General features: G+C 49.0%; 1 protein-coding gene across 1 annotated transcript in view; it reads left to right on the top strand.

Annotated features, from left to right (window-relative positions):
- IQANK1 (IQ motif and ankyrin repeat containing 1) overlaps positions 1–13,463 on the top strand; it is a 37,875-nt gene that overhangs the window by 20,044 nt on the left and 4,368 nt on the right. Inside the window, exons 3-6 of the mRNA XM_053558455.1 lie at positions 3,307–3,440; positions 3,686–3,850; positions 3,978–4,169; positions 4,286–4,411. Of these exons, the coding sequence (XP_053414430.1) occupies positions 3,307–3,440; positions 3,686–3,850; positions 3,978–4,169; positions 4,286–4,411 (617 nt within the window). The remainder of the gene's footprint in view (positions 1–3,306; positions 3,441–3,685; positions 3,851–3,977; positions 4,170–4,285; positions 4,412–13,463) is intronic.

The raw sequence follows: 13,463 nt of genomic DNA on the forward strand, positions 1-13,463 counted from the left end.
AATAAAGAAAGACACCAGAAATGACTTTGTGTCCTTCTCAGCACATCACATCATGGAGTTTATGATGTCAACATGTTAGGGCCAATGGGCCTGGGCTAAGACAGAAAGGTGTTGGGCCTAGGCTAAGACAGAAAGGTGTCGGGCCTGGGCTATAATGGAAAAATACCAGTTAACTCCTGGCAAATTGCCAGACTACAAGCTTTCAAAAAAATGAAATAAGTCTAGTTCACTCCCAAGATAGATGGGAAAGTACTAATTAATTTCTGGCTTCTAGTTCTCTCCAAGTTTCTTGCTTGGCTAACTCCCTGAGAAACAGACCGGAAGGTACCAACTGTTCCTGGACTGACTTTTAAACAATACCATGTGGGGAAAGTACTGAAACTAAGATGTATGGGGGGAAAGTACTGAAACTAAAATATATAGGGAGAAAATATTAAAACAAAGATGTATGGCTTATGGCTAACTGCAAAATTCTGCTTCTGTGCAATGCTTGCTTGCTACCCTACCCAGATGCATCTGGACAGCCTGCATGCCAACCAGGATGCAGAGAAGGCCTTAAAAACCCGACTCCTTAAGCACTCGGGGCTGCTCTCAGAAACCCCATGTTGGGACGCTGAGGCAGTCGCTGGCTTTCTCTTCAATAAGAGGACTCCTCTTTAAATTTAACTTGTTTAGCAATGTGGTCTTTGTGGAACTCCTGGGCACAGCAAACGTGCCTAACCACTTGTTTCTGCCAAGTTTCACCTTTGTCAATGTGCTATATTTCCTTTTTGCAGTTGATAAGTTTCTTGGAGTAGATATATTAAGACAGGAGAATCCTGTTTCTCTTCAGACTTTTGCTCACTGAAGCATCCATCAGTGGGTCTTTCTAGTTCCCTATTTTCTTCCACATTTATGAATGGTTTCCTACTCTAAGGAAGAGCTGTTTCTTCTCCCTCGATTAGTGTATTTAACCTATTCTTTATATCACTATGGACTCATTGATATTTTATGGCTTTAATCCAAGTATTTGATCATTTTTTGATACTAATGTATCAAATTAAATTTTATTTTTGTTGCTTGTACATAGAAATATAACCTATTTGTGTTTATTGAGGCTATATTCAGAAACCTTCCTAAGCTTGCTACTAATTCTAGTAATTTATAATTAGAGTCTTCTGAATTTTTTTTATACCCGTAATCACCATCTGCAAATAAGGACAATTTTGTCTCCTTTCCACCATGATTTGAAGCTGGGCTCCAGCTTAATTCCTTAGAGGATGCAGTCTCTGAGGGTCCTTACCCAAGTAGGGTGGCCAGATAAAATACAGGACACCCATTTACATGTGAATTTCAAATAAATAATTTTTTAGTGTGTGCCCCCAAAACTGCATTCTGTATTTATTTATTTATTTATTTTTGCAGTTTTTGGCCGGGGCTGGGTTTGAACTCTCCACCTCAGGCATATGGGGCTGGCGCCCTACTCCTTCGAGCCACAGGTGCTGCCCAGCATCCTGTATTTTTATTAGCTAAATCTGGCAGCCTACATCTAAGCCATACCAAACGCTCTGAATGTAGGTTTTGTTCCCGGAGTCACATCCTCTGCCAAGTCCCTGACCCTGTGCTCCAGCCTCTGTGCCTCTGGGCCAGGCCCACCTGCCCGCCATGGGTCCACCCTTCCACACCATGCTGGTGCTCACAGCTCTTCACTTCCTCAGTAAATTCCAAGGCCTCCAGGCACTTATTTTTAAAATACATTTATTTTGCCCATCTTCTCTATTGCAGTGATCGGGAAGGCTGGTCTGTGCCTCTGCTGCACTATCTGGAAACAGAACTATGCATAGCATCTTCCTGGGCTCCTGTTTTCCCTTTGGGATTTTGTCGATACTGCTGATACATTGTCCTCTAACATGTAATGCTGGTGTAAAAAGCCTTGGGAGATAGGTGTGGTGGTGGCTCCTGTAGTCCCAGGTACTTGGGAGGCTGAGGTGGGAGGATCACTTGAGCCCAGGAGTTCAAGACCAGCCTGAACAATGTAATGACACCCCCATCTCTAAAAAGAAAAATGATTTTCCTTCTCTAGCTGATTTGCTTTTTCTGCTTGAGTGCTTGAATAGCATCTTTTTGTTTCAAGGCTCAGCGACCTCACTGAGTTTATCTGAGAGACTGTTTCTGTCCTTTGTTTCCTGGTGTGCTTCTTGACTTTTTTGACTTTAAGATTCACTTCAAGATTTTCTGTATTTTGTGTCTAAGTCTTTTCTCCTGGTCAACCTCTGCCTCCCAGAGACACTGACTATTCTTAGGATTTTAGGGTCTCTGTCCCTTCTCTGTGTCTCCTCCTAACTGGTATCAGGTGACTCTTCCCAACGTCTCCCCTGCTATGCTCTCAGCCCTGACCACTGTGGTCTGGCTGCTTCTGAGTGCCATCTGGGGTCTGGGGGCCAAGTCATGCTCCCCTGAGTCTCCTTATCCTCTCCGGCTCTATTCTTTATCTCACCTATCTTGATTTATCGATTCCATATTTGTACCCAGTTCTTCCAGGGCATGGGTGCTGCAGACACGTGGCTGTGCCTCTACCTCCTGGCCTGAGAGCCTCAGCTGTCTTCCAGACATGCTGTGCCTCTGCCAGCACTGAGAGTGACCACAGTCAGCACGCCAGGCCCTCCTCTTCTCTGCTGTGGCAAGCCACAGTGGCAGCCCATGTGTCATGCATTTATCCAGTTTCAGGCCCTGGGCTCACCATTGACAAGCTTCCATCATTAGATGGTTAGAAAGTCACCGCTATTATTCCATGTAGGGAAGGGGCTCTGAGGCCCAGAAAGGCTGACCAGCTCCTGACTCCACCAGGCTGCTGAATGGCAGGGCTGACGTGAGGCCTCTGCCACTGCACAGCTGGCCTTCCTTGCCCTCCTGTGTGCAAGGTGTTTCCAGGCCCTCTCCTCAGTGCTCAGACCTCCCCTATGGCCAAGTGGGCGCATGGGCAAGGCCAAGTCTGGTGAGAAAGGGGTTCAGCTGGGGCCTAGGCTCTGCTTCCTTCTCTGAGTCCACTGGGGCTGTGTCTTGAGACCCTCTCCAGATTTGGGCAGACCCCACTTAGCCCAGTCCCCAGCCTGTGGGTGATCAGGGGGCCTGAATACAGGAGGAAGTCCTGAGGGTTTAGGGGTTCTCCGCTTAAGGCCATCTCTCACCTGGGTTCTGAGAAGAGTTTTGGTTCTTTGCAGTCTTTGTGGCGGCTCCTCCAGGCGCTCAGGGCACACCTGGCTTGGTGGAGGCCCCCTGGAGGGGAGGATGGTTGGTGGTCCACATGAGCCATCTCCCCACCCCCAGGGCCAGCCGTCCAGGACAAAGCGGCCACTATCATCCAGTGCGCCTTCCGGCAGCTCCTGGCGAGAAAGGCGCTGGCCCGCCGACAGCAGGAGCGCCAGGAGTACCTGGAGCAGATGGAGAAGCTGCAGAGGGAGGTGAGGAGGCTGGAGCAGTCATGACCGTGGAGGGCCAGGGCTGGAGGAAGAGACATCGGGAATCAGGGTTTGTGGGTGGGCGCTCCGGCTGACCTCAGAACAAGAGCCGGTGTTTCAGAGCCAGTGTGGTGATGACCTCAGCTCCTTGGACCCAGTGCCCTCCGGGCTGGGGGTCGGGGTGAGGACAGTGCCCTCCGGGCCGGGGGCGGGGACAGTGCCCTGACCTCGCGCCCCGCACTTCGCAGGCCTATCTGACTCTGGTGCGCCGGGAGCAGGAGGCTGCGCGGAGGCAGCGCGAGCAGGAGGAGGCGGCGCGGCGGGAGCGGCAGGAGGAGCTGCAGCGCCGCCGCCGCCTGCTGGACGCCGCCTTCGACGGGGACCTGGGCGAGATCCAGGCGGTCCTGAGGGAGGTGGGTGGGTCCGGTCGGGCCGGGGCAGGATGCAGTGGGGCGGGGCGGGATGGGGAGGGGCCGGGCGGGGCCGGGCAGTGTTGGGTGGACAGGGGCCTGGCTGAGGGGACCTGGCTGGGTGGTGCAGGTGGAGCAGCTGCTCACCCGCGAGGGTGTAGGCCACGACGAGTCCGGCCAGATGCGACGGCTGCAGCGGCGCGTGGCCATCGTGGAGTGTGAGGACAGCAACGGGAACACGCCGCTGTCAGAGGCAGCTGCGGGCGGGCAGGCCCTGGCCATCCAGCTACTGGCCGAGCTTGGCGCCAGCCCCAACAGCAAGGTGGGCACCGTAGGCTCTGGGACGTGAGCACCCAGGGGTGCGGTCCAAGGGCCGGCGGTTGGCCTCCTCCGGGCAGGGCGGGGCTGGGGTCTGATTCAAGACAGCCGCTCCCGCAGGGCGCCTACGGTAGGACGCCGCTGTACCGAGCAGCTTTTGGGGGCCACCTGGAAGCTGTGGAAGTGCTTCTGAAACTCGGAGCAGATCCCCGGGTGTACGCGGACGACGGGAGCACTCCAGAGCAGGTGCAGGATGGGAGGAGAGCCCTGCGGGTCAGGTGGGGGATGGGGTGGGAGCACTACAGGTCAGATGGGCGACGGGATGGGAGCATTGTGGGGCAGGTGGGGGACGGGACGGGAGCACTACGGGTCAGGTGGGTGATGGGACGGGAGCATTGTGGGGCAGGTGGAGGATGGGGCAGGAGCACTGCAGGTCAGGTGGGGGACGGGACGGGAGCACTGATGGTCAGGTGGGGGATGGGACGGGAGCACTGCAGGTCAGGTGGGGGACGGGACGGGAGCACTGCTGGTCAGGTGGGGGATGGGACGGGAGCACTGCTGGTCAGGTGGGCGACAGGACAGGAGCACTCCAGAGCAGGTGCAGGATGGGATGGGAGCACTGCAGGTCAGGTAGGGGATGGGAGGGGAGCACTCCAGAGCAGGTGGGGAGGGGACGGGAGAACGGAGGCAGGTGCAGGATGGGATGGGAGCACTACGGGTCAGGTGGGGGACGGGACGGGAGCATTGCAGGACAGGTCTGGGACAGGATGGGAGCACTCTGGGGCAGCTGTGGGACAGGCAGTTTGCGGGGTCAGGCGGGTGCCCACCAGCAAGTGCATCTGGGGCAGGTACGGGGCAGTCAGGGTCAAGAGTGGAGCTGGGCAGGTGTAAGGCAGGCAGACTTACACCTATGCAGGCCCCAGCTCATTCTCTCCACCTCCCTGGTGGGGAGCCCAGGTGGCACAGCTGGTCCCTAGCCTTGTTGACCCTATTCCCTTCCCAGAAGTCCTAACTTAAAAACTGTAGTTGTCAGTGCACCAGTGAGAAAACAGCTGCTTCCCACTTTCCTGAGTGCCCCTGTGCTGGGCTGTCTGTCATCCCCTCAGTGCTCCTGTCTACCTGAGGAAATGATGTTCCTGTTGTATAGGTAGACAAGGACACAGATGCTATCCACCCAGCTGGCCCTGACTCTCAGCATTCTTCCTGTTTTTCCCAAGAACCTGAGTCCTATCCTCCTCCCTAGAGCCTTGGGACTACTTCAGAAATGATAGGGACTTGTCTGCCCTGGGCCAGGCTGGGGACATAGGTGCCTGGGCCCAGGAGACAGGGTCAAGTGAAGCTGATGCAACCGGTGAGAGCAGCAGCTGGGGAAATGGGTCACAAAGTGCCTCTTCCTTAATTTCCTTTAAAACAACTTGAACCAGTCCCTTGCCCATCTTGGTCACTGTGTTCCCCACCCCCACGGCCACCCACATCCCACCCAAATCTATAAAGCTGAGGTGCTGCCTGGAAACTGTGGGAACTGCCTCAGTTCTGTGACACATCCCTGCATCCACCACCCAGCACCAGAGGCTTTGCCCTGGGCACAGCGCCCACCCCAGACTCTCTTCCTGTGGACACTGCCACTGGCCTGTCTGCCTCCCTTCACTGCACTTACCTGTAGTGGGCCACCCGTCCTGGGCTGGCAGTGGGGCAGGACCAAGGTGGCAATGTAGTTAATGGTTCAGGAAGGCTGTGGGAGCTTGAGGGTGCTGAGATTTTCCAGCAGAGCCGGTGCATGGAGGCCATGGTGGTCAGGAGGGCTAGTGGGTCAGTCACAGGGACAGAGGCTGTAGGACAGCAGCAGCGTCGAGGTGTCTATGAGAGGCATCAGATGCCAGGGAGGGTGGTCTCATACAGACCTGGTGCTCAAGCAGTTGGATTTCCCCAGGCAAAGAGGTGGACCTTGACCTAACCCACACGCCCTATAAAAAGTTAGCTCTAAATGAAGTATAGATTTAAATACAAAGTGTAGGGCGGTGCCTGTGGCTCAGTGAGCAGGGTGCCGGCCCCATATACCAAGGGTGGCGGGTTCAAACCCAGCCCCGGCCAAACTGCAACAAAAAAATAGCTGGGCGTTGTGGCAGGCGCCTGTAGTCCCAGCTACTTGGGAGGCTGAGGCAGGAGAATCGCCTAAGCCCAGGAGTTGGAGGTTGCTGTGAGCTGTGTGATGCCACGGCACTCTACCGAGGGCAATAAAGTGAAACTCTGTCTCTACAAAATAAATAAATAAATACAAAGTGTAAAACTATAAAACTTTTAGAAGAACAAATAGGAGAAAGTCTCTGGGGCCTAGGGCTTGAAGAAAAATTCTTAGACATGATACCAAAAGCATCATCCAAAAAGAAAAACAAATCAATAAACTAAACATCAAAATGTGAAATTTTTGCTCTTCAAAAAACCTTGGTAAGTAGAAGCAAAGACAGGTCCACTGACGTGTAGTGAACACTTGTAAACCATGTAGCTGACAAAGGACATATCTAGAATATACAAACAACTTAAATCTCGACAGTAAATAAAACATACGTTTCAGTTATAGTATGAGCCAAGGACACAAAGAAAAATGTGTTGAAGAGGATATAATGACAGCAAATAAACACACGAGGGGTGTTCATTCAACATCATCACACATCTATTAGGACAGCTGAAATGAAAACAGGACTCTACTGAACACTGGCAAGGACGCAGAGAAACTGGACCCTCCACCTGTGCGCCTCACGTGAGATGGCACAGGCCCTGGGCAAATAGTGTGGCAGTTTCTCAAACTAAGCATGTATTTATTCTGTGACTCAGCAATCACCGGCCTCCACATTTATCCCAGTAAAATGGCAACCATGTTCACACAAAAATGTTCACAGAAATGTTCACGGCAGTCTTTTTTGTTGTAGCCAAAAATGGGAAGCATCCCAGATGTCCTTCGGCGGACAAGGGTTGGAACACACTGGGGCACATGTGCTCCACAGACACGGACACTTCTCAGCAACCCAGCACCACGTGCAATAGCTGACGACATGGGTAAATCTCAAGAGAATTATGGGGGCAGTGCCTGTGGCTCAAAGGAGTAGGGCACCGGCCCCATATGCTGGAGGTGGCGGGTTCAAGCCCAGCCCCAGCCAAAAACTGTAAAAAAAAAAAAGAGAGAGAGAGAGAGAATTATGCTCAGTGGGGGAAAAAAACAAATCTTAAAAGGTCATATACTATATGATTCCACTTACATGACATTCTCAAAATGGCAAGATTATAGAGAAGCAGAAGAGATTAGTGGCTTACAGGGTTACAAATAGGAGCAGTGGCAGGGCGGGGGGTGGGGACTGGAGTGAGACAGACCTGGCACAGAGAGAGGAAAAGCACAGGGGTCTTTGAGGTGCAGGAGCAGCTCTGTGTCTCGATTATGGTGGAGGTTACACAAATCCACACAGGCAAGAAAGTTGTACATGCCCCACAGCTACATTTAAAATTGTTGAAATCAAAGGCGAGGTCTGTGGATTGACCATGTCAATATTCTGGTGTGTTTATTGTGCTGTACGTAGATGTCATCATGTGGGGACACTTGTTAGAGGCATATGGGAGCTCTCTACTCTGTGTAACTTGATGTAAATCTACAATTATTTCAAATTAAAAATTTAGTAAAATTATCAAGCATGCAAAAAAAAAAATCCAAGAAAAATAATCTAGAGTGAAGATAAAAATCGACCAGTCATACCTGACTCCGAAATGACACAGATGACAGAGTTGGTGGACAAGGACATTGAAAGGTATCACGGCTGCATTAAACACATGCAGGCTGGGCACCAGGGCTCACAACTGTGATCCCAGCACTCTTGGAGGCCAAGGTAGGAGGATCCCTTGAGCTCAGGAGTTTGAGACCAGCCTGAGCCAAAGCAAGACTCCTGTCTCTAAAAATAGCCTGGTATTCTGACAAGCACCTATAGTCCCAGATACTCAGGAGTCTAAGGCCAAGGGATCACTTGAGCCTAAGAGTTTAAGGTTGTTGTGAGCTGTGACACCACCGCACTCTACCCAAGACAACATAGTGAGACTCTGTCTCCAATAATTAATAATAACAATAATGATAAAAATAAAAATTGAAAAATTATCCAAGTGTTGGGCGGCGCCTGTGGCTCAAGGAGTAGGGCACCGGTCCCATATGCCGGAGGTGGCGGGTTCAAACCCAGCCCCGGCCAAAAACCACAAAAAAAAAAAATTATCCAAGTGTTGTGCTGGGCACCTGTAGTCCCAGCTACTCGGGAGGCTGAGGCAAGAGGATCTCTTCAGCCCTGGAGTTTGAGATTGCTGTGAGCTGTGATCCCATAGCACTCTACTGAGGGCGACATAGAGTCTGTCTCAAAAAAAAAAAAAAGAAAGAAACTATCCAGAATGAAATACAAAGGGGAAAAGGGAGTCTAAAAAAAATGAACAGAACTTTCTGCTTCCAAGATGGAGTTCACAAGAACCTGACTTACAGGGCGGCGCCTGCGGCTCAGTCGGTAAGGCGCGGGCCCCATATACCGAGAGTGGCAGGTTCAAACCCGGCCCCGGCCAAACTGCAACCAAAAAACAGCCAGGCATTGTGGCGGGCGCCTGTAGTCCCAGCTGCTCGGGAGGCTGAGGCAAGAGAATCGCTGAAGCCCAGGAGTTGGAGGTTGCTGTGAGCTGTGTGATGCCACGGCACTCTACCGAGGGCCATAAAGTGAGACTCTGTCTCTACAAAAAAAAAAAAGAACCTGACTTACACTCCTACTTGAAACAAGAACAAGGTCTAGACAGGACATACAAAACAAGGCCATACATGTATCAGGCAATGAATCAGAAAGTGATTCCCTAGAGGCTGAAAATAAACACGTGAGCCCTACGCTATGATGGCCCCAGTTTACCACCATGAGAGAGTTTCTAGGCAGTGGTGTAGGAAAGGGGAGCCCGGGTGGAGCCAGGTGTGTTCCCCAAGTTAAGAGCTTAGAGTTCCCAAGCCACTTGAGAGTGCACGTGCCAGAGAGAGGTAGAGCTGCAGAGAGAAAGAGAACTCCAGAAACGTGTAGCAGATCCCTTTGGTTACTCAGTGGAATATTCATAAATCTGGAGAAACTACTCAAGGCTGGGAAAATGACTGTCCAAGAGCGAGGAGAGTGAAGGGAGCAGAGTGCCTGCACAGTGGCAGAGAGAGGGCAGTGTGCTCAGAACTGAGGAAGGATGGTTCCTTAAATAAATGCTGCTCTGGCCCACCCTAATAAATTTTAACGTAAGGCCCAACTGATAAAACTGTACAAGTAATTTAACTGTATTCCTGAACAAAACTGAAGGCTACTCAAAGAGATACACAAATATACTCCTCCTAACAGGGTGAAAGTCAGTGTCTGGCATCTAATCAAAGATCCCCAGACAGGCGGAGAAGCAGAAAACTATGACCCATGATGAGAAAGACAAACCCAGAACTCACACCCACGTTAGCGTCAGTAGGTGAAGACATTAAAACAGCTGTCGTGACTGTATTCCAGATGTTCAGACAATTAGAAACATGGAGGTATAAAGACCCGAGCTGAAATTCTGAAGATGCATCTACAATGTCTGAAGTTAAAAACACTCTGGTTGCGATTCGTGTCAGATTAGACATTACAGAGGTGACCATTTATGAATTTGAAGACGTAGCAACAGAAACTGCCCCAAACGAAAACACACATAGAAAAAGGGTCCTCCTGATGAAAACAGGGTTAATGAGCTGTGGGGCAATTTCAAGCTTCCCGACACATGCGATTGGATTGCCCAAAGTACAGAAGAAAGAAGACAAAGAGAAAAAATATTTGAAGAAATAAACATTTCTCTACCTAAACATTTCCAAATTTGACAAAAAATATATATAAACTGAGGGCAATAAGGTGAGACTCTATCTCTAAAAAAAATTAAAAAACAAAGAAATGCCTGTTCCCTTCGTGACCTCTTGTCTCTTGGATGGTCTGATTTATTTCCTTACTGATCTGGAGGCGTTGTTTATATCTTCTGGATCAAGCACTTTATTGGTTGTGTATATTATGTCTTCTGTCTAACTTGATTTTTCATGCTCTCAATGTTATAATTTTATGGAAAATTTCCTGCTGGATGGTGCTTTTGCTGTCAGTTTAAGACACCTTTCCATACTCCCAAGGACATACATACATTCTTTACACAATATTCTATCTTTCATATTTAGATCTGCCATCCACTCAAATTGATTTTTGTGTGTTATTTTGGTTTGTCTTGCACAAAGTGGTAATCAATCATATTTATTTCTCACATGGATGTACTGTTTTCCTCAGAACCCCCACAGCCCACTGTGCCCCTTCCATGCCCTGTACGGCCACCTCTACCCTGAGTCAGGGATGTTTGTGCATGTCACTCCGTCCACAGATCTCCGTCCTCTTCCACACGTCCAGCATCCTCATTACAGTCGCTTTATAGCAAGTCTTATACCAAATAGGGCAAGTCTTCCTACCCTGTTTCCATAAAGGGAGAGGTTTCAGAAAGTTCTTCATCACTCCTTCATTGTTTCTGCCCTGTCCACGACTCTGCAGATATAAGTTTGATGGGTCTTCTCACTATAACCTCTACATTTAAGTATCAGTCAGGAGAGAGGAGGGTATACTGTGGGACAAGCAATCCCCAAATCCCAGCCGCTTAAAACAAAATGAGTTTGTTTCTTGCTTATGCTACATATCCACTAAGGGTCAGCAGGGGGCTTCTGCTCATCTTTGTCTTCTAGGGTTCCAGACTGACAGAGCAGCCACTGTCTTGAATACTGCTGGTCACAGTACCAGAGGGGAAGAGGGCTCCTGAGGTCCTGGCACAAATGCTTCTGTTTATAGCTTATTTGCCAGACCCGGTCATTTGGCTCCACCCAACCACCTATGTCTAGAAGGTAGAAGGGTGGAAATATCTGATGATCAGCATTCATTAACTATCACAGTCTTTTTTTTTTTTTTTTTTACCCTCTTTTAAAAATATTTTTCATCCTTGTGTTTCAATTTATTTTGGATATTTTCTCATGACATGTCTTCCAGCTCACTAATTCTCTCTTCAGTTGTATCTACCCAGTTGTTAAATCTATGCATTTTATTCTTAATGTTGGTTATTTTCATTTTCATTTCTAGAAATTTTATTTGGTTCCAGATCTCTGCCAAAATTCTCAATCTAGTCTTCTATCTCCTTTAACATAGTAAAGGTACTTAGTTATTAAAATCTATAGTGATAACTCCAATATCTGGATTCCTTGTGGCTATATTTCTATCACCTGTAGTTTCTGCAGAGTTTCATTTATATTGTCTTTTCTTTTGCCCTTTTGTTGTACCAAATATTTTATTTCTAGAACTAATTCAAAGGAAGATGTCGTCTTCTTTCACTGAATATTTAGCATTTAGCTGGCTTTTGCCATGTACTGGGGGCACCAACAGTCTGGAGTCACCCAACCAGTTTCAGGGATGGAGATGATTTGGAGCTGAACTGAAGTTCCTCTGAGGGTCTATCTAATTCTGGCTCCCCCTTATTCTTTTTTTTTTTTTTTTTGATGCAAAACGCAAGAGGATTTTATTCCAGCATGCTGGGACTTGACTCACAACTCTTTTAGGAGCCGAGAAGTCAAGCCGGCTCCCCCTTATTCTGAGGGCACAGTTCTTAGGACTCTATCATAAGTGAGGATAAAATTCACACAGTCCTAAATTCCTTTGATTGTCCTTTTGCCTGTTCACTTGTGCACCCATCTATGCATTTCTCTGTACGTTCATTTATCAGTGAATCTTTTCGTATGTCCATCTCTCCTCTTTTCATTTGTAAATACAATCAGGTGTACCTTATGCAACCACACATTCACTCATTCATTAGACAAGCCGTGGGATTAGTTGACAAAACATGTGTGCCAGGCACTGTTCTAGGTGCTTGTGGACGTCCTTAAACTAAACAAAACTCCTTCTGTCACAGACCTCACAGCATAGTGGGGTCAACCAATCAGTAGTATGACAAGTTCTATGGAAAAATGTAGAAAGTAGAGTGGCGAGAAGGGGTGGGCAGACTGAGCTTGTGTGCGGGCGCAGGGGTAGGGGAATGAGGGGAGATACTGTTCTCATGTGCTTGCATAACCAACTCATTTAATTTCTTAAAGTAAAAGAGAATTTTTAAATTTTAATAAGAGTAGCTTAGAGTTAAGAAATATAATTGGAATGGTCATACTGAGCAAGGAACCAGAGACTGAAGAAGTGGGTGCAGAGGAAGGCATGTACGATGTTACCACCAGTGTGGAGAACACCACAAGTCTGCTGGGCGAGCAGCAGCGGGAGCCTGGCTGAATAAAACAAAGGAATTTGTTTTGCCATGGCTTCTCCCTTCCCCCAGCGCCACTCTGCTAGGCAGAGACCCTTGGAGGCAGAATGTGCCTACCAGGCAGAGTCTGTGCTGTGTTGGGGATTAGAACTGGTAACAGGTAGGTGTTACTCGTAGGGGACAGCACCAGCACCAGCACCACATCTCCATAAGAAAGAAATGGTCTCTTGGGGAGGGAAAGGGGACATGACTCTTCCTTCCCAGTTCTCAATATGACTTTTCGCCCTGTCTGCCCGCGTGTTTCCAGGAGGCTCCATAACCTCTCTTGGAATTTGCCTGTACAGTTTGAGGGGGGTCGGTCTTAACATCCTGCTTCTGGACTTCGTTCCTTCTTCTTTATTTTAAAGGAGTAAATAACAAAGAGTAGTAGCATGTTTGAGTAAGGGTTCAGGAAATTAGGAAGTAGTGTAGCTGGGACACCCAGTAAAGCAGAACAGTGATGTCTGGGTTCATTTCAGATGAACTGGTGATTAACTGTTAGCACTGTGATAGACGCTGGGTGGATGGGGAGCCAGGGGCTGTGCCTCATCCTCACTTTAGATGGAGGAAGGGCCCCTGGGTCCTCTCTTTAAAATTCGAATTCGTTGTCTTCGAGTCCTTTTATTTCTCATATTCTTTCACCACCGCTGAGCCCTGGAAAAGAGCTCATGTAGTTTGGGGCTGGTCACCCACACTTGTGATTTTAAGAAAGGTGGCCAAGGTGGGACTCGCTGAGAAGGTAACACGCAAGGGAAAGCTGGCATGGAGATGAGGGAATGAGAGCTGTGAGTGTCAGGAACTTCTGGACGAGTTGGACAGGCCGGGAAGTGGGGGACAAGGAGGAGGCTCTGTGGCTGCAGGGCACAGAGTGGGGCAGGTGTGGGTAGTTGGAGGTCTGGGGCTGTTTGAGGAAATGTTAATGGCACACTTTCATAGGTTT

The sequence above is a fragment of the Nycticebus coucang genome, chromosome 13, assembly GCF_027406575.1.
Source record: "Nycticebus coucang isolate mNycCou1 chromosome 13, mNycCou1.pri, whole genome shotgun sequence".
Taxonomy (NCBI): Eukaryota; Metazoa; Chordata; class Mammalia; order Primates; family Lorisidae; genus Nycticebus; species Nycticebus coucang.